This window comes from Heliangelus exortis, chromosome 2 (genome assembly GCF_036169615.1).
Source record: "Heliangelus exortis chromosome 2, bHelExo1.hap1, whole genome shotgun sequence".
In the NCBI taxonomy this organism is placed as follows: Eukaryota; Metazoa; Chordata; class Aves; order Apodiformes; family Trochilidae; genus Heliangelus; species Heliangelus exortis.
Window position 1 is genome coordinate 19,078,465 of NC_092423.1, and position 25,895 is coordinate 19,104,359.

A 25,895-nucleotide genomic window follows, 5' to 3' on the forward strand; every position below is an offset into this window, starting at 1 on the left:
AGGTGAAGTATACAGCAGGTGTAAAATTCTGATGTTGCACATATTTTGAGCTGTTTGGGAAAAAATTCTCAAAAAAAATTGTTTTGAGTTGTAGGGAAAATTAGGTTGGAATAGGCTCTATCTTTATCAGTGCTTTTAGGGCCCTAAAATGTATGGAGGCAAAATGACTGCTTAATTTTATCACTTTGGAAAAGGAAGAATTGGGAACAAAATTTGCATAAATTTATTATGAAATAATCTTACTACCAAGACTGAATATACTTGGAAACCAGTATTCCTCTTTATGCTGATACAGTTGAAAACTAATAAGGAGTAAATTGAAATGTGTTTATTTATGTTAAGGCAGAAATCTTATTTAGAGAACTCCTTATTTTAAACTGTTTCCCACTGTTTCATTTTGACTTACAAAATCTGCACCTGTATAGTTTGTGTCTGTGGCTAAAATCTTTACGCAGGCATTAATTTCACTTTACAACCTGTAGAGTCATTTCTTAACGCTTTTATGGGAAGAATTTGATTTTCAGATCTTAGCTCCATTTTGCTTAATTTTTTGTTTATTGGTTTGGGGGTTTTTCCCCCTCTCCTTTCCATGTGTGCGCATTTATGCGTTCCTCAAAATGTGCAGTCTCCCCTTTTTTGTGATTATGGTATCAGTCATAATAAACCGTAATTAATAAGATAAAAGGCTAGTTTTGCCTTTGCTACCCAGATATTACTCCATTTGCAGTGATAGTCCATTATATATCTCTGAAGCAGCAATAGTACTAAATTTCATGTGTGTGCTTCGGACTAGTTTTCTTTGTTGTTCAGCTATTGTGTCTCATTTTCATCTGAGCCACAGTTCCAATTGTTTTGTGATTGACATGCTGGAGAGATTGACAGTTACCCCCTAGTGCCTGCTGTCTGGAGATCCCACAAGCAATAATGGATTTTACACCAGAATTTAGCATCAAATATTGGCTTTCAGTGTCAAATGGGTTAAATTTAAATGCCAGTTAATTGTAGCCATTTTGGAATCATAGTCTTAAGCCAGAAGTGTATTTTGTATATCAGTATTTCTGAGTCTTGCTTATGCATGCGACCTGAATGCCTCAAACTTCCAGCAGAAGCTAACTGCTACATTTCTGGCTGTTTGTTTCTTAATGATGCAAATGGTCAGTGTCTGGAGAGTAGAAGTAAAGTTTTCATATATGATAGGGAACTTACATTTCAGATGAACTAAAAAGTGAGAACCAGTGCTGATTCTAATTTTGTCATTCAGTGTTATAATGTAGAAACTGAGTATGTTTCCTCTAAACCATCCTACCTGCTGTTAGTGGTAGCCCTCCTGTACCCACACGTGTTTTTTAGCCACAATTCTACTAAAGACCATAAACCCCCTGTCCCCAAAACCATAACTTGGTGTGATGCTCTCATCTTCTGTGTTCCAGCAGCAAGAAGTTATCTAAAGTCTTCAAAATTTCTTATGTGTGATCTCTATGTCTGATCTCCTACATAAACCTGGCAGAGAAATGTAACTTCTTATTTACTGTACCCAAATATAAAGACAGAGAGTAAGAGTTATTTTGGAAGGAGATGAAACCTTACAGGTCTTTTATGGGAATTTGCCAGAGGTGTTCTTCTGGTGCCCTGACCTGTACCAATGAGTTGTCTCTAAAACATTGCAAAGTTCTGCTCAAAGCTGGGTCATGATTTTGTCCTCTGTTGTCCCACCTCCCTCAAGTATCTTCAAAGGGTTAGATGCCACTTTCATGCAAAAAAAAAAAAAAAAATCTGTGTCATAGGATATTTTCTAGAAGCAATATTTTTGGATGACTTATACCACTGGAGGCAGCAATAATGATTGCTTAGTTCAGTTTTTCTTTTCAAAATATATTAATATGTCCTATTTAGTATTTAATGAAACTGTTTTGTTCAAATTTATGGGATTATAGCTGAAATAATAAAAATATTTACTGATGTTTTACAATAAATTCTACATTACCAATTTAATTCATCCTTTATTTGTAAAAAGTGAGATTGTTAATGTAATAAGAATAAAATTATTCCTTGCTATAAAGAACTAAAATTAGGTTTTTCTAATATTGTAATTAATTTTGATTTAACACAGTAGATGTTCTGCATGCTTTGAAATGATAAATAATAATTTGTCTATTTCAGCATTTCTGATACAGATTCATTGTTTTTGAATGAGTATAGAAATCTCTTAAACTGTTGAGAGTAAGAAAACTCTCCATATGTCTTCAGCAACCTGGTTGTTCGTATTGGAAATCTTAAAATGCACATCTGTAGTTACTACTTCATCAGATTTTGGAAATGCATAACTTATTGTGAGATTTGTGCAAGGACATTTGCAAAACAGGTTTCAGATTAGAGTCTAATCTAGCATGCGAAGAAAAAACTTTATATTTTCAACACTTTAATTACAGTGTAAAAGTTGGTTTGAAAAAAATAAAAAACCTCAAAACAAAACCCCCAGAAACCCCACAAAAGAAAAGGGAGGGGAACACGTTGGGTTTTGGAACATGCAGTTTGTGTTACCATAATGAGTTCACACTAAGAGGACTGCTGCCTAGCAATTGCCTTAGGTTGTCCCTGCACACACTACTCTAATTAAAAACTTTTCTTTCTTCCTTGAACTTCCAGATTGCTGATGTGAGCAAAGTGGGTAAATGTTCTCTTACAGAGCTCTAGGTAGTGATCAGAAATGTTTTTCTAACTCTTGATTTTCAGATTGTCAATGAGCATGATAGTCTGTAATATCAAAGCTATTACATTTGAACCTTTGTTACACAAATATTCTACATTCTGAACAAATAATTTCTATACTGGAAATTGCTGTAGCTCCAGGAAACAAATGTATCTTAATTTTTTTTGCAAGGTTAATTGAGAACTTAAAACACAGCCATTGCAATAACTTGTTTGTATAAGGATGCTAATGCCATTGCAACATTTTCTTAAAGGATGCCAGACAATTATATGTAGAATATAAAGAAACAAAAATGAAGGCGAAAGAAGATGCCCTGGCTAAGGCTGAACTTGAAACACTTCAGAGTGAGTTTTTATCACTGTCTTAATAAACAAAGATGTAATATGATATACCTATTACATGGGATGTATGTGAACACACATTTTAATAATCTTCTAAAATGTGCTGTGTGTATTTCTGTACTGCTGTTAAATATGCTCTTAAGTTTGTTACTTGATTTTGCAGTAGGCTGCTTTGTTCCTATAAAAACACAAAATTCAGGTGATAGTTACATAGTAGCAACAAAAGCATAATTTACTAGAAATGTTGCTTTACAGGAGAGGGAAATGTCAAATGTATAGACCTTGAAATATACATTTTCAGAAGTGACCTCTTGTGTTCTGAGCATTCTTGTATTCTCATTAATGTTCTCTTTAATGTTCTTGTCAATATTTTGTATCTCTGTAAATATTTTTTAAAAATATGTTGAATACTTCTTTTGTGCGTATCCAGTTGATTTTTATGATAGAAATTGAACATAATATGAATTTCCAGAAGATGCAGACTTTGGAATCATGCTGTTGTTGAAGTAAATGCCTTAAAGTCTTTACACTCTTATAATAGACCAGAGAAGGCAATTAACATTTCCCTTCATAAGGTATTCAGAATAATTATAGGTGACTTTTTTTTTTCCTTCTTAAAGTTACTTGCTTTTAAGAACATTTATGCCTACCCACTTAGGACAATTTTAAAAGTTTTTTCTGTGTTTGTATGGGTGTGCTTCCTTTATTTACTGTACTTAAGTGCATGCTTTTAAGTTGCTTTATTCTGACAAGTGCATTGATTGTCCTATAATAATTTGCTGAGTATGCGTAAGTCTTGAGGCACTTAAAATAAAATACAGCAACGTTGTTTATATTTACAAAATAGCTTTGTTTTGTAAAATCATCAAAGAGATCCAGTTTCAGCAATAATTTCTAATTTATCTGTAGCTGAATCCATTTTCAGAAAATGGATAACATTCAGCACCTCATTGAGCATCATGGACCCAGGCCAAATCTAGCAAAATAGTGCATTTAATGCTTCTTAGGGAGACCTGCCATTATGTTTGAGATACCTACCACAAAATAGGCCCTTGAAAAGGGTCTTGACTCGGGCTATTAACAACTTGTTAAATTGTCAGATAGTAACTATTGCCATTGTTCAAAATAGCTGACATACATTCTTCATTGAAATCTATGAACTACGGTTTTTAAAGGACTGGCTTTTGAACACAGAAGTGCAAGTGAAAGTATAAAGTCATTAAAACTGTAGAGTGCATGTTCCTGTGTTTAGCTGAAAGGCCACATATGAACTCGGTGTTTCTCCTCTGCCAGGCGTCATGTGAGAGTCACTTGTTTTTATTACCTCCAGTAGCAGTGCCTGCACATGAGAGCTGTGGGTTTAGCACTCCAGGTCACCCCTGAGCTCTCACAGAAGCACCACCCTGTCCCCTGTCATGCTGGCAGGTGCCACCTGACATGTGGACCCCCGTGTCTCTCAGGTGACCCAGTGTTACCCCTGTGAGCAGGGACCAGGCCTCACTGGTCTCACTGGCTGGCATCCTGCCCTTCCTTGGCAGGCTTGCTGGCAGGGAGCAAGAGAGAGAATTGAGTCCCCACCTGTAATTCACAGAGTTTGAAATTTGGCATGGAATTAATTTTGATCAGCCATAGCAGTGCTGTTGCTCTTCAGCAGAATGAGCTGGCAGTTACCTTTTTTAAAAAGAAGTAAGACTCCCAAGAGAAGAATAAGCGATGTATCTATGTTACTTTTGGGAAGAAAAAAAGAAAGGGGAAAAAAACCTTGTTTTTCCCTGAAGCTTGTATGCAAAGTATCTGTTAAATTTGTTTATTCCATTATATTGTTCTGTATTGTGACTTCACAATTAGCATACAAAGGTTTGAAATCACCACATGTGCATTTTGTTTGCCCCAATTCTTCATTTTAGAGACTACCCATGAAATCTGAGTTCATAAAAGCAACTCCATCTATCTAATTAAGTAAATGTATCTCATGAAGATTAGCAATAGCTGTTTCACCTGTTTCACTGTGCTTGTTTTATCATGACCTAATTGCCAGTTTAACCCCATGTCTAGTTCTTTCCTGCTGAAATTGTGCAGTGTTCTATAGCTTAAAATAAAACCAGAGAAGGGAACTGGAAGAGGAGAATAGAATTTGCGAAGTACAAGAGAGAGGAAAGAATTGAGATGTCATTAAAGTGCTATATTTGGTCAGGAGTGTGAAAAAGTGGTCTCTTAGTAAGTCAGTATTATGCAAAATTTTAATTTATTTTTCTGGCACTTCTGCCATGTTTCTTATCACTTCTCAACCCATTCAAAACTGTCATTACTACTTCAGTAAAATATAGCAACTTTGCCCTACAAAATATAAGAACTTAAAATACAGACCTTATGTTTCTAGAAGATGTGGTTTGTATGGAGTTACAGATAACTGGGTGTTACATGTACAAAAATAGAATTGTTTTGCCTTACATTTTCTGATTCCCTTTTCACAGTTGGATACCAGAACACAAAATCAATAAAATCAAGCATAAAATCAAAGTGCTTTAATTAATAAACTTTCTTTTAACTTCTCCCTCTCCTGTAGTTTCACTGTGTATAGTTTCAGCATCAGGGACTGATTCTGCAGTGGCAGATAGTCCTGTTCTTCATAGCCATGGGATGTAAAATAGATTATGTATTAACTGAACCAAGCCATCATGAAACTGAGAAGACTTAAGCATACATTGTCAGGACAGAGGATTGACAGTTTTTTAGCTTAAATTGCAAACTTTGAGTAGTTATCAAGACAAATTCCAGTGTTGCTCCTGGTTCTCTTCTTTCAATCACCCATTTTAGGAGGAATTGCATCTATTTTTCTTTATACTTACCCTTGGTAGCTCTCTTACTTCCAGTTGTTTTTACATTTATTTTCCCAGACTCCCACTATGTAGCCTCATGATCACAGGCTCTGGTTCTCATGGGAGATTTCAATCACCAAAATACTTGCTGACAAAGCAACGTAGCCAGGTATGCATGGTCCAGGAGGCTCCTGCAGAACATTGATGACAGCTTTGTGATGTAGGTGGCTGAAAAACCTATGAGGGGAGGCACACAGCTGGATCTGGTATTAACAAACAAAGAGGGTCTTGTTGGGGATGTGAAGGCTGAGGGTAACCTTGGCTGTAGTGACCACAAAATGGTGGAGTTTACTGTTTTGTGTGGAAGAAGTTGAGAAATAAGCAAGATTACAACCGTGGGCTTCATCAATGCAAAGTTAGCTTCTTCAGAGATCTGCTTGGTGGAATTCCAGGGATCAGGGCTCTGGAAGGTATGGATGCCCATGACAACTGGGCAACTTCCAGGCACTGCTTGCTTCAAGCTCAAGACCAGTGCATCCCTATGAGGAAGAAAGTAGACTTGTGTGGATGAGTAAGGGTCTTCTGGAAAAAATTAAAGGGAAGAAAGAAATTTACAGGATGTGGAAAACAGGACTGGCCTCTCGGGAGGAATATAGGAACGTAGTCAGAGAATGCAGGGGTGCAGTGAGGAAGGGTAAGCCCCCCCCTGGAACTAAAGCTGGTGAGGAGTATCAAGGACAACAAGAAGGGTTTCTTCCAGTACATCAATAAAAAAAGGAAGAATAGGGGAAATGTAGGCTGATTGATGAATGAAGCAGGTGCCCTAGTGGGTTAAGACACAGGGAAGGCAGACTTACTGAATGCCTTCTTTGCTTCAGTCTTCACTGCAAAAGCCAACCCTCTTGAATCCCAGACCCTGGAGGTGAGAGATAAGGGCTGGAGAGAGGAAGACTTTTCCTTGGTAGAGGAGGACCAGGTTAGAGGCCACTTAGCTTAACTGGATGAGTTGCATCCACAAGTTCTGAGGAAGCAGTCAGATGTTATTGCTGTGCCTTTCTCCATCATCTTTGAGAGGTCATGGAGAACAAGAGCAGTGGCTGAGGACTGGAGGAGGGCTAATGTCACTCAAGTCTTCAAAAAGGGCAAGAAGGAGAACCCAGGGAACTGCAGGCCGGTTAGTGTCACCTCTGTCCCTGGTAAGGTTGTAGAAAAAATTGTTCTGGATGCCATCACAAAACATGTGAAAGCAAAGAATGTCACTGGGAGAAGACAGCATGGACTCACCAAAGGGAAATCATGCTTGACCAACCCACTTGCCTTCTCTGACACCATTACTGGCTGGCTAGATGAGGGGAGAGCAGTGGATGTTACCTGCTTTGACTTTTGATACCACTGCAAGGCTTTTTATACTGTTTCTCATAACATCTTCATTAGGAAACTCAGGAAGTGTGAGCTAGGTGAGGGGACAGTGAGGTGGAGTGAGAGCTGGCTGTGTCACAGAAGTCAGAGGTTGGTGATCAGTGAAGCAGTCAAGTTGGAGGCCTGTAAGCAGTGGTGTCCCCCAGGGGTCAGTACTTGGTCAGGTCTTGCTCAACATGTTTGTGAGTGACCTGGATGAGGGGACAAGAGTGAATCCTCAGCAAGTTCACTGATGATACAAAGCTGGGAGGGGTGTCTGACACTCCAGAGGACTGTGCTGACATCCTGTGTGACCTGGACAGGCTTGAGAGCTGAGCAGAGAAGAGCCTGATGAAGTTTAGCAAGAGCAAGTGTAGTGTCCTGCAGCTGGGGAGGAAGAACACCAAGCACTAATGTGGGTTAGGGGTGGACCTGTTGGAAAGCAGTTCAGAGGAGAAGGATCTGGGGGTCCTGATAGACAGTAAATTATCCATGAGCCAGCAGTGTGCTGTGTAGTCCCCTCCTCTGGAGATATTCTAAACCAGCCAGGAAGCAGTTTTGTGTAATCTCTTCTAGGTGATCCTGCTTTAGGGAGAAAGTTGGACTAGGTTATCTTGAGGTCTCTTCCAGCTCTGATAATTTGGTGGTTCAGTGACTTAAATTTATTTTTTTAAATGTGTCTATTTAAAGAAATAGGGCCTGACAGATATTGCAAGTGATACTGGTAACTGCGATCCCAGTTAATGAACTATTTCCATCTTTACATCCAGAATTCTTCCCCTGATGTGTAAGGCATCTGGAATAATCTGTGGTAATAAGCTGTTTTGCTTCTAGTCACAAACCATGCTGAAGTTTATAAATTGTTTAAGGACAGCTTGGGATGTAGTGTGTCCCTTGAATAGCTTTTTATATTGTTTCATGAAACTTAGGGAAAGAAAATGTTGCCAGATCATTTAGTATGATGTGTTTATTTCAGACCCATAAGGGCAAAAATCAGTGAAAATACCAGTTCTCATGACTTGTCTTGTTTGACTTGTACCAGTGATGCACTTCAGCTTTACCATCTTGTTATGCAAGATGCAATATTGATCAGAAAACCTTGAGGTGCCTTCTGTTCTTCATGGTTTGTTCAGACAATTATTTTTACTGGTATATAGCAGTATCTTAATTTCAGTATGTATTTCTCTAGCTTTAGCTTTCAGTTGATCGTTATTAGCATTTTTCTGAGCTTAAAAAAAGAAGTTCTATTTATCTGCAGATTTTCTTCATTTAAAGCATTTCTTTACTCCCAATTTCTGTGGATTTTCTGTATGCCATTTAATTTTCCTGTGTACCTGTAAATACTGGGCCCTGGGTTTGCATATAGTGTTCTAGTGCTTGTCATCTTCTGAGTATAAAATCACATTTCTTCTATTATTACTGTTATTACACCTTAGTAACCATTGCTCTGATAGTCATTTCAGGTTGCTTCTCCACCGTAACTGCAAGCTCTTACATCAGAGCTTCCTTGCACACAGTTCCTCACAAAAGGCAGATGTGACATGAGGTGCTTAACTGTGTCATTCTCAAATATGCTTTTTATTTGATTGATCCCAGGCTACCAGCCAGTCCACGTTCTACTTCTCCTTGTACTTTCCTCTTCTCTGTTAACCATTTTAACCAAATTCACGTAGTCTAGCAGTATGCTGCTGGTGACTCTTTTCATTTACTTCCAAATAAATGACAAATACTTTTCATAATTGTGTTTAGTAATAATCCCTGCCAAAATGCAGTGTTCACATGCCTACTTAGTAATGATTTGCCGACAGGCAGGTTCCAGGAAAATTAATTCATATAATGCATGCTTTTGTGGTCGGCATGGGTGTGAATGTTCTGATCACTTAATTGTTACCTCTGGAGCCTAATTATGGCAAACTAAGTATCATCCATTGCACTGATTGTTTTGACAGGCCTGCTGAAAGGGTTTTGAACTTGCAAGCTCATGTCCTTTTTCCAATTGTTTCAATTAGGTCATGTGATGCCTCACCCTACAAAACTTGCTTCAGATTTTATGGAAAGTGTTCCACTAACACACAGTGTTATGAGTCTCATGGGAAAAGAGGCATGTGTGTTTCATTAGATGTTTGTTGGAAGGCAAATTAGCTCTCAAATATTGAAGGTTTATCTCCAACCCTTTTGTTTTATGGGGATGGGGCATTTTGAGGGAGTAGGATGTTCTAGGAAGGGTAGACACTTAGATAAAAATATGAAAGGCATCAAACCATACAGCTTGTGAGGAGGTTCTTGTAGTTGAAAGTATATTCATCACTGAGCTTAATTTTCATCATTTTGCTTAAAAATAAGCCAGCTTCTAGGTCTCAGTAGAGCAGATGTATATAATATAGATATATATACATATAGATGAGTATATGTATTTATGTATCTATCTTGTGATGTATATAATCCTGTTGGTTTTATTATACACAGAAATGAGTATTTTTTAACAAACTTTTTTGCCCCATTTCTACAGGATATAGTTTTCTCCATTTTTTTCCTCTACTATCAAAACCTTAGTACATTTTTTTCAACACTTTTGGGTCTATTTTATTTAATCCAACTGTGTTGCTGTACATGCAAGTGAATTTTTCTGTTATGTCTTCAACTAATTTTAATGCTGTAATGCTTTAGTTGTCTTTCATAGTTGGGTAGGTAAGTGAACAATACTGAAAGAAAAGGAGATCTCAGTGCAATATCCTACTGACTTGCCAAAAAGATATTTGTGGTCATATTTCTTGCTTATCAATGCATGAGATACCAACCAGTCTACCACTTTCCTTTCTGTGATTTTCAAGTCATCGCAGTCTTTTTGACCATATTTTGTGAATTCTGTGAATGCTTAAAGCTTAGAAGTGTTGCAGTGAGACAGCTTGATGTGTCACACTTTCTTTACAGAAGTTCAGCACTAAATAACTAGGTTTATTTTGCTTCTTTCTTATATGAAGTGGTCGTTTTTTCTGCGAAAAGTTCTTTGAATTATTTACACTAACAGGTAAAATCAATGTATACTTTTCAGAAAACTTTAAAATATGGACCTCTGATATTTATTGTGGTAAAACCACCGTTTTTTTCTTACATTGCACTTTATCCAAAACACTAGTTGATTCCTTATCTTCTAAAAATGATGGCTGATGTATTTCCAAGGAAACAGCCGTTAGCCAGATACTGTTAATTCTGCCACTGACAAAAATAATGTATTAAGAAGGCAGAAGGACTAGCAAGGAAAATCAAAGTATTTGATTATGATAGTTCAAAACCTGAATTGTGGTGCCATAAATTAGATGTATAGCAAGTACTGCAGTAGTTTTGGGGAGCCTTTAGAAACTTAAAGTCCTGTGCTTTGAGATGGTTATCTAACTGTTACCTGTTCAAGTGTAGGGATTCTAGTGATGGGTGAGTTTGTGTTCTTCAAACATGAGGACAGGACACATGTTTTTTAAAAAGTTGTTAAATACATTGTCAAATTTAGTCTTCTGGTAAAGAACTTGATAGTTCTAAAGGTAGAAAGCATAGAAAATTAGTGTCCTGGCAGTATTAATTGAGCAAATGAAACAAAATTTCTTCTGCTACAGTGGGACTAGACCTCTATAGTAACTCATGTAAAATGCTCATCATTTTACATTGGAGTGATAGGTATCATACAGTTTCCATAGTACGTATGATATAGGATTATCCATTTGCTTTCTGCTGTTGCCTTTTGAAGTAGGCAGAATTTTGCACTAGTATTGTCTTTAATTACATTTGAATTTTTTAAAGAAGGTTTTCATGACTTTTCACATACCTCTGATCCATAGAAAAGTATTGGGGTATGGTTGCAAAGGCAGGTAAGATGATCTAATCATAGAGTCATAGAATGATTTGGGTTGGAAGAAACTTGTAAAGGTCATCTGGTCCAACACCTCTGCAATAAGCAGGGACATCTTCAACCAGATCAGGTTGCTCAGATTCCCATCCAGCCTGACCTTGAACATTTCCAGGGGTAGGGCATCTACCACCTCTCTGGGCAACCTGTTCCAGTGTTTCGGCACCCTCATTGTAAAGAACTTCCTTGTATCTACTGTAAATCTACCCTTTTTTAGTTTAAAACCATTACCCTTTGTCCTGTCACAACAAGCCCTACTAAAAAGTTTGGCCCCAAATGGGACAAATAGCCCACTGCTCTTGAGAAGTGTGGTTCTAATTTCCTTGCACAACATCTTTTAATGACTTGGGGGTTTTCTTTTCATTTGGGTGTAAAGGAGTAATTTTCTCCTGGATAAGTGAATTGAATTAGTTTGCTAAGTGGTTGGGTGACTGCTGAAGCACTAATAGAAGAGAGAACACATAAACAGGCTGTGGAGAATGGAAAGGTGGAGGCAAAGTATAATTTTCTTTTTTGGGCTGTAGCCCAAAAATCAGCTCTTTTGGTTTAGTAGCATCCTTAGGACCATCCACTTATTGTGAATATTGCATATTTTTTAAACCATGAGGGAAAAACAGAAGAAAAGTTTTGTTCCCTCACTTGGCATATCTGAAGTTTTTGGATGCTTTCAGAGAGTTCAAGCTTCTTTTTTCTGATCCTTTCCTAAAGTTCTGGCAATGTTCAATCAATCAATCTTAAATCTTTCTTCTTAGATAATTTTATATAATAGATGTGTTTCCAGTTGCTGGGATTTAGGTTGTTGTTGTCCCTCCTTCCTGGCCCCTAAGTTTTCTGCTCCCATTTAATACCATTTGAAGGACAGAGAGAGCAGAACACAGTGATGAGTTCAGACATGGGGTACATTTATATCACCCTAAATGTCTAAGTGCTAGAAAGAGCTATTTGTAGTTAGAGAAATCTGAGAACAGAGAAGCTATCTATTGACTCAGAAGCTTTTACTTAGCACACCTGACCATGAAGTAATACAAGATAGTCTAAAACTCACATTTCTATCTTTGTCAGTTTCTTTGAAGCCAGATGGGCTTTTGAAATCTTATAACAGCTTCCTGTGCTTTCACCTGTACTAATCTTAATTGTCAAGTGCTATAGCATTGACAAGAGCTGTTTTTGAGGTGCCCTTGCATGGCCCGTTAAGGCATATTTCAGGAGAAAAGGGGCTAAGTTGGGTGCACTGCTATTTACTTTTCATAAAAAGTAAATTATTATGCAAGACTATGAATTCTCTTTTTAACAAAGAAATTGAAGCCCTTCCCTCAGTGGAAATTTTGGTAGAGCATTAAGAGTTGAAGAGCTAAGCCTGTTTCTGAATTATACTTTTCTGCAGTATTATAGCATTAATTAATTACTTTGCAGTATTGTAGCATTACTTTTTCTTCTTCTTTTTTTTTCTTTTTTTTTTTTTTAATTTTGTGTAGAGGAGAAGAAGCCTAAAGTTAAGAAACCAAAATCAGAATTCCCTGTGTACACCATTTTGGAGTCAAGTGCATATGTACCATCATATGATCATGGAGCTTCAATTGAAGAGATTGAGGAACAGATGGATGATTGGTTAGGAGGCAAGAACAAAACACAAAAAAAGAAGGCAAGTTCAAATTCTTTCATCTTATTGTTTATCATGAATGTTGATTCATTTGCTTGTATCTTCAGAAACTGGAATAACGTAGGTATAATGCCACAATATTCATATACTGTTGGAATGTAGAGAGGTTTTAATTATCAGACAGACACATATTGGTAAAGATTATGTTGATGTTCAATGTAACTTGTGTAATGAAACTGGAAATGTTGTTATAGTAGGATGTCATTGATTAAAATAGGGAAAACTTCTGTGGTTTCTCATAGAAATACTACTCCTGTTCACTAGAAATTAGTAGACATAATGCTCTCAAGCATTGAGTCTTGACCCTTTTAATTGTAGTCAATAACATTTTGCTTGCATGAATAGATTCTTCTCTATTTAAAAAGAAAAAGCAAAGGATGAAGACAGAAGAAACCTTAGCTTTTTAGTATCCCTGTGTAATATACTATGGGACTGTTTATGTATTTTGTGCATTTCCCTGGATTTAGGGAAAAGTCCTATCAATTTAACTTAGGCCTATTGTTAAGATTCTTGCCACTTAAAGATAAGGGTACATACTTAGTGTAATTATCTTCTGGTAAATTTTATTAAAACTGTGACTTGAAAACTAATAGTTTTCAACTTAAGAACTGGCATACATATGTGACAGAAGAAATATATATTGGTCTCCTGACTTGAAAATCTGCCTTGCCTGGAAGACTGTGAAGAGTGGTGTGCTTGGAGTGGTCAGGGCAGCACATTGACTTCAGCATCAGAAGAGTGAAAGAAGTTCCTGTTGTCATTTGTTTGATTCCTCTGTGCTGCACATCTACTTACTGCTTAGTTGTTCACAAGCCTGTGAAAAATATTCCCTTCTGTTTTTAGTCAGACCTAAAATTTTTACTGAAATAATTTGAAATGTGTGTAACCTCTTTAATCATCTACTACTTTTGGATTCCTAAGCTTCATGACTGACTTCCCAGTTGCCAGTTTTTTCTTGCTGTTACTTTTATCTTTCTGTATTATTTAATACATATGTGTTACGTTTACTTTTATATTCCTGAAACAAATCCACTCTGCACTAAACACTAAAACATATTTTCTCATACTTTGAGAAAGTAGGAACTTGGGTCCTTAATTCTGCAGGTGAGTTGCCTGATTTTTAAGAGCATATGCACAGTCACTGGTTTTGTTTACCTCAACTCAAGAAGTACCCATGGATTGGGTTCCTGTTGGTTGCATGTCTCTGAACCAGCTTTGCTTAAGACTGTGTAGCAAGTGGTTAAAGGAGAAAAGATGTGTTTGTTTTCAGTCATTTGGGTTATTCGGCTATCTGGATCCCCAAATTCACCTGCCCCTTGAATGCAAACTGAGTCTTTCTTTGGATTTCCATGAAAATTAGAAGTTGAGTAAGATTGGGCTTACTCCATCTATAATTTTGCGTCTCCTACCCAGAGTATAAAGAAGTAGTGTCTTCAGAGACACTGCTAAGAGAACAAATGGTAGGTACATCCTTTCAGAAACAGAAGTCATATAAATTAAAGCATAAGAATTGTTGTTAAAAGGTAGCAGTTATACCTAGAGGTTCACTATTGCAATGCATCACTTCAATCTACGAATTTATTTTTTAAAATTGTGTTACAAATAGGGTGACATTTTAGGGACAGTGAGACAACTTGAAGGTATAGGGTCTGGATAAGGTGTCACCTGAACAAGCTGTGATGAGGTTGGGCTTCCTCTCTTTGACAGCTAATAAGTTATTGCAGTATGTTACATTTAATAAAATAGTGAAGAGAAACAGGTTCATAAACTGAACAAAGAAATAGACAATATGTGTGACTTGCTCTAGTACATGGTAGGAACCATTTTTATGTCATTATGAGAATTTCTGTGTCATATGATTTGTATAAAGCTCACTGGGAAAATGGTTGTACCACAAGTGAATTTTTCCTAGATGTCTTTTGACACATTTTCCATTTTAGAAAGATGTGTTTCCCCACTACACAGCATAGATATGAATTGTCACAGCTTCCCTCTTCTACCTCCCTCTTCTGCTTCTTTCATGGACGTGCAATAACATGATGTGTAACATTCATCTCTCAATTCTGTGTGTTGTTGGAAAAAGTCTTTGGTAAATCATTTTGCCATGAGACTTCTTTCTTGGGATTGTCACACTTCACTCATGAGAAAGCTTGTTAGCTTTTTTTTGTTTGTTTCATTTCATGATAGCGATGTGGATAGGGATGTGGAGTATGTAGAGCCAACCAGAATTGAGAATAGTTATCAGTGTGATGATACTTGAGGAAACAGATTGTTACTAAGCCATCCATATAGAAATGAGAAAGTGGAGTAGCTGTCCCTGATGTTGCTACCCTGGATGTAGGTGATTATAATTAATTTTATATTGCTCATGAACCACTTTGCAATGTTGACATTTGTATTTTGGGAGCTGCCTGTAATCCATGGGCTGGCATTTTCAAAGTGCTGTACCATGCAGACTGCCCAGTTTGATTAAAAAAAAAAAAAAACTTCATGGTTTTTGGGGTAGTTTTGTTTGGTTTTTAGTTTTATTGAAAACTGATTTAACATCTCTTAGGCTACAGTATTGGAAGCTGCCTCCTAATGTTTCTTCTGATTTGGAAGAGAAAATTTGCACTCTTTGGAAGAGTGAAGTTGGAAGTTTAAGGTATATTAATTTAGATACATCAAAGCAGTACAAAAGAAAAATTAAGATTTTAATTGTTCCATCTGCATCAGTAATCTGGATATTTTTCTGACATAGTAATTTAGGAAGTAACATCATAGAGTAAATAACTGTAAAGTATATTTGCCAGCAGGGAGGAGGTAAAGGCTTTCAGAAGTATCTGACTTGCCACTTCTTCATTGTGCTTCCATACGAGTTCTGTGTTCTATTTGTAGAGCAGGAGTGTGGCTTTGGCACTGCAGAAAAACAAAATTACCATTTTCTTTGTAAAATAAATATTACTGGTTATTGAAAATAACTGGGTTTATGTACACCTAAAGAAAAAGGATATTTGCATTTCTAAGGGTTTGTTGGATTAAAAATTGGTGACTTCAGAGGCCACTCTCCTGGGCTTCAAAAAAAGAAAATAAAAAAAAAAAGAAATACCTTTTGTTTGATAGCCTAGAATAACAAGTTTTTTAACTAGAATAACATAAGTCTTTTCAGTAAATCAGGAGGTAAGGGAATCAAGTGCAACTTGACAAAGATAAGCTGTTGGAAATTGTAAATGAATAGAAGAAAAAACTGAATATTGATGTAAAGAAATGGGTCAAGAGAAAATGGGCAGAGAGGTGGGAATGAAGATTTAATTATGATGTGGTCATATTTTGGAATAAAGCAAATTATTTGCTTCAGTGTTTATTGAAGACCATCTTGAAAATAAAGGCTAATGAAAATTGTTTGACAATGAGAATTACCACCTCCAATCGAAGAGTAAAGCTTTATTCTCAAATTCAGAATAGGCTAGTTCTCAACCCAGAATTCATTTAAAGTATTATTCTACTGAAGAACAGACATTGTACTTTTTAAGAAGCAAAAAAATACATGCCAGTGTCACCTTACTAAGTTACCTAACAGTTCAGAATGAATTGGAGCAATGTAAAAGTACATCAATAATATAAATGTACTTCGGAGTACCAGTGGATCGGTCTACTAAATTTTATTGATGGTTGCTTAGAAACATTTGGGCTTTTTATCTGGTGTCTGAATGTGCTATGGAAGGTATTAGTGTACTGTTGATTACTATTTCTGTAGGTTTTAAGTATTGAAGCAGATAAGGCACAAACTAAGGAAAAAAACCAACTTCCTTCTTAGGCGAGGTAAAACGGTCTATCAAGGAATGTAGAAAGAGGAGTGTTTTCTAATTTTTTTAAGGTTACATAGCTGGCTGAAAAAATGCTTATAGCACAGTGAAGTCATTCTTCTGTCCTAGTTTTAGAACACACTAAGTTTATGTACATAAGGAGCACTTGTCTTGCCAAGTTGTTACTCTCTGCTTAGTCCTGAATGTTAAAAGAAAGATATTGTGAGATACTCAGATAATATTCAGTGTTACAGAACTGAGAGGAATTTTTTCTGGAGTGATTCATCCACCTTTAGGACTTTTGTATTACTCTAATCTTTACACTTTTCAGAAAGAAAGAAAAATTAACAGGAAGACTAGATCAGAAAAAAAAAAAAAAAAAAAGAATTTTAAGTCATATTTATGAGGAAAGATTAAATAAATGAAGTATTAGGCCAAAAGATGGAAGCTGCTGGGGCATAGCAATGCAGAAGTTTTCCAGGCCATTCTGGGTTGTTTTAGGTAAAATGCTAGTAATTTATCATTTCTTACTACCTTTCATAAATTTGGAGAGGAAGAAATATTGCATTTAATTTGCAGCACGAATGTTTGAATTCAGATTTGGGAACCACATGTAGGAGCAGATGGCATAACCAGGACGTCTGCTTTAGTCTGTTCTGCTAAATAAAGGTTTATGAAACCTTCCTTTGCCCATCTATGCCAGTCTTAAGCTCCACCTGTTGAAAGTAACATGAACAGACTCAATTGTATTTGAGAGCATGGAAAAGTAATGAGACCCCTGAGGTTTTTTTATATAGGAAATCATATACTTAACCTAGCACTGAATTGCATATTCGTGTGGCACTGTTTACACTATTGATACAAACTGCATATTGCTACAGAGCTGTGAGGAATTACTACAAGCTCATACTGATACCAAAGATCTTCAAAGCAAACACCAAAAAAAATTATTTCTAAATTTATTTTTATTTTGTCTTACCACCCTCCCAGTAAGGAATTTCTTCCTTTTTCAGTTTGAAACTGTTACCCCTTGTCCTATCTACATGTCCTTGTAAAAAGTCTCTCTCCAGGTTTCCTGTAGGCACCCTTCAGGTAAGGGAAGGCTGAAATGACTGAAATTGCAGTGATTTAACCCTTTACTTTCCTGTTGGGCTGTTCACTTATTAGTGACATGTTTTGTTACATCTAATCTTGTTCTGTCCTTTCTACAAATATCCATATTTATTTAATATTTACTGTTTCTGGAATCACTGCTGAACAATTTGTCTCTCAGTGGGGTTTCTCTGATATTCTTTGTTGTGATTAGATTTTATATTACTTTAATACCTATTGTTTTCATGAGTGTTAATTGTTTATATGAATAATGTTGGTGCGTTAGAATCTTGGCCCTTGAGAAATCAATGGGAGATTTATTATTGTTTTCACTGAGATCAGGGGCATAATTCCTTTTGGTTTTCAGATTGCTCATCATCTTCCATTGGAATCTCCTCTTAGTTCTGTGTCATTATTTGACTTGTTTGTCTCTGAAGATAAGAGTTCCAAGTTCTACCTCAATGAGGGGTGACTACTTTTAACCTTTTGATATTTGCTTGCTCTGTAAAGGGGGAGATAAAGGTGGAGAAAGACAGTGCCTGATCCCTTCCAGCTGGACCAGATGTATGGATAGAAAATCATGTTTCTCATTATTTTTGTTTTTCATGTTATCCTGCAGCATTTTTCGGGGGTTTTTTGATATTGAAGGAGCACCTGGCTTGATTTTACTAAAGCAGTAGCAGTAAAAACTATTTTTATGCACAGAGCTTGGGAAGTTCAGGTAATGGGGATCTCCTTCATTTGCTACTGTTTACTTCTATCTTTAAATTAGGATTATTTAGAATAGCATGAAACAAAGCACATAAACATGTTTTTTACGTAATTTATTGGTAGGTGCTGGAAGCTTAGTAGTTGCCATTTTCTCAAATTGATGAACTTCAGGCTGTGGTCACCTTGTAGTGAACTCTTTTCTGGTTAAAATGCAGTTTGTGGGTTTGTTTTTCTCAGCATGGGCCATCAAAGCACTTTGTTTCATACACAGGATGTTGATAACCAAGTGAGCTTTTTAATCATGATAGTTTTATTTGAAAGCTGCCTGTGGAATAATGATATAAAATAACTTTAAATGTAGAAGGAAGGTCCCTCTGCTTTATAGCATTAAAAGGCAAAATGAAATACAAATGCTAAATTATTATTTTGTTATTTAAAAAATACAGTTTTGACAGTTAAATTTAGTCGTATTATAATCTTTAACATTTCATAATTGCCAGCTAGCCTGCCACCTGCTCTTTTCTGCTGTGAATCTTCCCACATCTGTGCTGCTTTGAAATCTGAGTATGCTTTTTCTTTAGTAGCAAATAACATGGTGCTTGTTCTAATCAGATGTCATATAACAGATTACCTGAACACAGTTTCCAGGCTTTTAAAAAATGTTAATTCCTTAAGCAAGCAGTTTGTATCTTAGCAGGATTAAGGTGCTGTGTAAACCAGATGTTTTAATAAATTGGTCTTTGGAGAAGGGTTATTCTGTTGCTACCTGAGGTCATCTAGTTCTGAAATAACTTGATTTTCTTTTTCTAAGCAGTGAAACAAATATGGTATCTAAAAAGTGTGTCTATATTCTAAATCTCTTTTTTTCCTGGGACAGCAGGACAAGCAACCAGCAGTCCAAGGTTCCTCATGGTGTCTTGCCTCGACCCTAACCCAGGGGGATTGCTGTAGGTCAAGAAAGTAAATCACTCTGTGTGCCCATTGAATTTAAGGCTTTATATTGAGACTGCCAGCAACTATACCTGTTAGTGTCAGTTATGAAGCTATTCAGTAGGAGATAGTCTAAGCTCATAATACATTTTAACCTGAGCTCCAAACTCTCATCAAATGGTGATGACTTTGAGTTGCTATTGATCTTGGCCATATTGAATTTAGTAACCCTGAGGTGAAAATCTCAGTATTCCATTACCAAACTCCTAAGCAATGTAATGTCACTCAAGAGATACTTCATTTTAAAACAAAACAACAACAACAAAAACCCAAACAAACAAACCACGACATCCCAAAATCTTCATTAGAGTGGTACTGAAAGTGTTAAGTCAGAAGACTCCAGGCTTTCCTGTGGTTTATTATGCTTTGTGTCACTGCAAATGTTGCACATTCAGCCTGAGTAGAATATTGGGGTTTGCATTTTAAAATAGCTCTACAGTTTATGTCCTGTAGATAACTCCTGCAGTTATAATATTTGCATTGGAGTTCTTACTTGTAATGAAAAAGCTACTTTTGTCCTACACATAAGCTTTTTTAAAATAGGTGTTTAAATCTGCCTGTGTACTGCACTCAGACTCTCCACCTGAGGTCAGTGAACAGGTACAAAACAATGTATATGCTGCTTCTGTGCAGCAGAATTCTATTGATAAAGTATTGATGGTAATAGTTGGGACAGTGTTGGGAAGACTTCCTTTTTGTTACATACTATGTTTGTACAGGACTTGATGTACCAGAACAGTAGAGGAATGCCTTGGTTATTCTAAAATGTTTGTGTAAGCTTCTTTTGTCCCATACACATGTAACAGCCAGTGGTTTTGTTGGTTTTATGGCTAATCTTTTTGTTTCTTTACGTGTTAAACCAAAGCAGTCTAATTCTAGCAAATCGATGTCTTTAGCATATTCCTAGCTAATTGGGGTATTTTTGTTTGGTTTAGAAGTAATTGATGTATGTACTTTTTTAATCAACTTCCTTAAATGCAGAGGGTAACCTTCATTTTACAGTTCTGTCTCTAAATATTTGAGCCTCTATGGACTTTGCTTTGTGCTTCAATAGTTTATAGAGAGCATAGATGTGATTTAAAAAAACCCAAACAGCTATTTTTTCAATTACTGAGTTTTCCTTGGAGAGGATGACCCACATCTTTAAATCTAGAGTAAGACCTCTCTGCTTTTGAGCTGTGAATATCAAATCTTTAGGGTCAGAAATTTAGTTTCTACTGCAGTATTAAGAATGAAGTGCTTTTTATCCTCAGCTTTTCTTAAGGAAGAATAAAGTTACAGTATTTTGATGATGAAATATTCTTCAATGAGAATCTCAAGTTGGTGTTTCCAGTGTTGTGGCAGACGTACATCAAAGAACAAACTGTATTTGTAAATACAAAATGAAGAAAATAAATTCTCCTATTGATGGAGTCAGAAAAAATAGTTGTTATGACTGGGACAAACACCAGAAGTAGTAAGCCCTGAACCAAGACTTACAAGATTTTGCCTAAAATAGGTCATGAATATATAATGACCATGAATAAAATCAATATAACTGAACAACTGCTATGTAAGAATATGGAATTTATGTATTTCCTATTCTGCCTTTCTGTCGTTGACCTGTGTTGGGTAATGAGGTTGGGTATGTTAACAAAGCATAGGAAACTTAATTTTTAAAATTTATTATTGTATTTATAGAAAGTAATGGTGTTGTTATAGAATATGTAATTTGGTAATAGTCTGCTCTCAAATGTGCCATGCTTACACTGGTTAGAATTAGTCTGAATGGAGAGGTGTTGTAATCTATGCAAAAGGAAAGTTCTGCTATAAGCCTTTAAGGAGAGTATTAAAAAGCATCTAAATGATACAGAAAAATTATTTGATGTGACATCCAGGGAGAAAGTTTTTTGTAAACAGTATGTTTCACAGCACAACCAAATAGATTGCAAGGGAAAGCAATCAGCCAAAATATATTTCCCTGAGGACGTTTCCTAAAAATAGTAACAATATGTTATATCAACAATTATACAGTAGTAAAACAAACAAACAAACAAAACCCAACACACTAAACCAAAACCAAATGCCACAAAAAAAAAACCTCAACCAAAACCCTCAGCTGTGCATATGTATTGAATTAACAGCATGCAGTTGTTGACATTTGCCTGATATTTCCTGATCTTGATTGGGTTCTTAAACTTTCTGTCTAATTAAATACATTAGCATAGGTTCTTGTCTGGTATAGACAAGGAGAATAATGCACTGATTTCAACACCACACTTCAGATGCTGTGGGGCTTTCAGTAGTATTTCAACTGAATTGGTATTCCAGAAGAAGTGATTGATGTGACTTTCTGCCATAATTCAGTCTGACTGGTTTTTCATGTGTGTTTTCAGTGTGTAGTCCTCAGTTTTTTTGAGTCTGTCAGATGAAAACTACCAAAGAGCTCAAGCTAATTGTGCAGAGTATTAATCTGTGTACAAACACACTGGGGTTTTTGTTAAATGTAGCTCTGGTTCTGCACTGGGCAGCACTTTAACCTCTGTTCAGACACCTGCCTGGGTCCAGACTAGGGCTATATACCTTTTATTATATTAATTCTTATAACTCAAGTTCAGTTTAAGTTTGGACTTAATGTACCTCAGGTCTTGAGTCCTGTTTTATTTCTGTGATTGGCATGATAGTTGTCTGTCACAGAAAGACATGGTAGACATAAGAGAAACCTTGTACCTGTGAGGAGAAGCAGGAACTCTTCTCTTTCCTGGTTATCCACTGAAAATCTGACTGTTTTCATTGAGAGTGTCTCCTCTGCCCTAAAGCTGGACAGAGTACCTTTTACATATGTTTGCAAGGAGCTGTGAAATCTCTTTGTAAATATGAGCCTTCTTTGTGTTGCTTTTTCTTCCTTTCAGCCTGGGAGAGATCCAGGAAACATCAGAGGGAATGCTCTGATTTAGCCCAGTTGGGGTCACAGTTGGTGAAAATCCTGATTTTCTTGGCAGTGCTTCCTCCCTGTCACCTCCCAAAACAATATCATTCCTGTCACAACTCTGAAAAAAAGAATAGAGGAGCTGCAGGTAGAGACTGTAGTTGCATATATAAGGGGTAGAAGCTGGAGAAGGATGTGGAAGCTTGGCTAGTCCTCATGACCTTGCCCCACTTACTGCTGCCCATCTGACAGAATGGAGAGAGAGTTCAGTCCAGAACTGACACAGTGTATCCTCAGAATTCTGCCAATAAATGAGAGGCAAGGGTGGCAAAATCCCTGAAATGAGATTTTCACAGGAACTACAGTTTAGGGATCCGTAAGAATCTGCTGTTTATGACACCAACTTCTGTTGTGCAATTCAGTGCTGCTCTTTTTGGGTTTTTAGTATGAGCTTGAGAAGCACAGACTGTTGTTTCACTTTAGATACCTTTGAAGTGGAGAATGAAGTTAGCTTCAAATAAATTCCAGACAAACCAACTAAAATCTAGCTAGGTTTGGTATCTTCTCTTCTTTTACAGTGCTTGGTACTGCTGCTCTCCTTGGTTTTCTGAGGCTGTGATTATAGTGAGGTTTGATCAAATTTGCTTGCAGATATTGCCCTGAAACTATGAACTAGGGCAAGCTAAAAGGAAACTGATCGTGAGAGATGTTTGGATTTTGTTTTGCCTGTAAAGAAAAATAGGTAATCCTGCCTTACCAAGTAATGATTTAATGCTGCTGACATAAGAATTTTGTCACTTAGGAATTTTCAGACAATCTCAATCTAGTTATTAGCCTTTTTTTTATATATATAGTTTTTGACAGGCAGGATGTAGTGTTGAAAACATCATCTTTAGTCTTCAAATCCTCAGTTCAGCACACTTGAGCAGGTAATTGCCTTCCATTAAAATGAATAGGAGTTGTGTCCATATTGGAAGTTAAGTACTCTCTGAATTGGGATGCAAATGTTTTGGCATAAACCATTCTCTGTAAAATGCTGCTGGACAATATATTCCTTACTCAAACGGCCAAAAGAGGAGAATCCTCATTGATGGCATGGTATAAGGAATGGTTCCTTTCTCAACATTGCAGTTGAGGTTTGTTATATTGGTAATGGCACTTCCTAGAATTTTCAAAAGGCAGAATTTCTTAAATACAATGACTGTCCTTGAGATGCAAATTGTGAAGGTAGTTCTTGAACTGTTGGATTAAAAAAAGAGTATACAGCCCAGTATATAACAGCCTGATGTTGTGATATATTTGAGAGTTGCTTAGTCTGCTTAGTATTTTATGAGAGAAAGAACCTTGCAAGGAAAACACTCCTAACTCATAAAGACTAATCATATGCTTTAATGTGTCTGCATGCCTTTGGGCTCATCTTCTCTAGTGAATTTAACAGCATGGTCATAGATTTTTAATATATCAAGTAATTATGAAAAAAGTTGCCACCTGCCATCTGTTGAGAACTTACTGTCCAATGCATTTATTTATTAAAGTTTGTGAAAGTTAGAAAATTCTTTTTCTGAAGAACTCATTGACTTATATACTTCTAGATGATTTGCAGTATCATATTCTCTATAAAATGAGAATATTTTTTCAAACTGCACTTAAAAATCCAAATAGAATGGTGTTTTGAGAGAAGATTAAAGAACATTTATTCCCTTTCTTTGGGAATTTGTCTCCACATTAGTGTATCACAGACCAAACCTAATTACCTGTTCAACCTATAGTTTATTTAATCTGCGTGCCTGAGTGTCCTGCAATCAAATTTACTGAAGAGCTTCTCATGTTTTTCTGCATTAAAACAATTGCCTTGAAGCAGCTAACAATTAAAAAATAAATGAGTTAATGCTTTCTGCTAAGTGCTAGTATTTAAGTTATAATATGCAATTAAAACCTACATTTTAATTTCTGTTCAATTACATTGACTTACATAGTAATTTCAGTGTTATATTTATGAACCATTTAATTGTGACATTTTTTTCTTTGGCTTGCATGATGCAAAAGTAGATATGATTTTGATAATGTGGCAAGAAGTCACCTCTTTGCCCCTGTCATTTGCTGGAATGACAAACAGAAAAAGATAAGATTAGCCAGGTTTTGTGTAAATATGATGGAACACTTTAGTTTCAAAAGCTGTGGAAATATGTCACAATTTGAATTATTTTTCATGAGTTTGAAAGCTATCTGCTTCATGGGAGGGTAATTCAGATTGCTTAATGGTAACACAGGTAGGTAGTTGAAGCATTCCTGCATGTATTTGGTCATGATAAGGGCTGTAGCTTAAAGCTTCATGTTAATTCTAGAGTGAAAGCCTGCAAGAAATTAGTGTGAAACCATTAGTTGTAGACCAGTGGCTTTTTTCAGCTGTATATTACTAGAGACAGATGCTTTGCTACTTTTTGGCTGTAGCTCCTTCTTTTAAAAAGAAAATGGTAAATGGAGTTGATGCCTTGCCAATAACTAGTTAACATATTTTTGTGTTAGTACTAGAGGGAACTTGCTATGGAACATGCTCCATTTTGGAATGGATTAGGATTTTCTCTTCCTGACTGAACCCAAGTCCCTCCAGGGCCTTTTAGCATGCTAAAAATCACTTGGAAGCATTCTTTTAACATCCAGCCTAAATTTATGGTACATTAACACAAGTGCTCATATCCCTCTTCTGTGATGTGTTAATCTGTTACATTTGTTTAATGAGTGTAGGGGTGTGAAGAAGATCAGAAGACCATTCTGGATTAAACAAAACAAAACATGGTCTAAAAAGCATGTTTGTTTGCTTGTTTTATTTTCTAAAGCTAGATTCTCTGTATCTTTGAAAGGACCTTTTTTACCTGTTTGGTATTATCTTTTGCTTTTTTGATCTCTGGGTAACACTGGAAATGTAGTCACCCTTCTACCAGTAAAGCTGGCTATTTTTTATGTCAGTTCCAGTTGATGAGCTTCCAGCTTATATATAAGTTGAAAGGATCACACATTTTGATTTAGTACCATCCCATTTATACTACCATATTCATAAAGTTGTTAGATCTGCTGATCTTTCCCAAGAACCAGAATATTAAAGTACCATTTTTTCTGATGCCTAGTTGTGTTTCTTCCTGTTAAACAAGTTCAGGTGTTGCAGTGACCAGTGGTGCCTTGGTTAGGTGCTGAGTATAACTCATTGAGGACACAGCAGCTTCACTACCAATAATAGTTCTTAGTGTCTTTTAATTAGGCCATTGCTGGAGAAGTCATCACAGAACAGTCTTTATATTCCTGTCCCCAACCTCATAACTCAGTGTCTTCCATACAGCAGTGTCAGCATGGCTGATAGATCTGCTTAAGAAAGGAGGAAGACTATAATGTGACAAAAAATACACTTTTTGTTCTGTGATTTCCAAAGTTTGATGTGAGTGCTTTAGCGGAAGGATGGCAATAAATGATGTGATGGCTTTATACTGAGTGATGTATTAGGAGAATTCTGTTCCAAAATGTCATCCCTCATACCATAGGAAGAATGGCCTCTGAAAGCAAAACTCAGATTTACTTGAGGTGCAACAAC

The 25,895-nt window shown here is 36.4% G+C and overlaps 1 protein-coding gene across 1 annotated transcript in view; it reads left to right on the top strand.

The window, feature by feature from the left end:
• DNAJC1 (DnaJ heat shock protein family (Hsp40) member C1) overlaps positions 1 to 25,895 on the top strand; it is a 106,259-nt gene that overhangs the window by 56,038 nt on the left and 24,326 nt on the right. The window contains exons 7-8 of the mRNA XM_071735077.1: positions 2,964 to 3,054; positions 12,642 to 12,808. Of these exons, the coding sequence (XP_071591178.1) occupies positions 2,964 to 3,054; positions 12,642 to 12,808 (258 nt within the window). The remainder of the gene's footprint in view (positions 1 to 2,963; positions 3,055 to 12,641; positions 12,809 to 25,895) is intronic.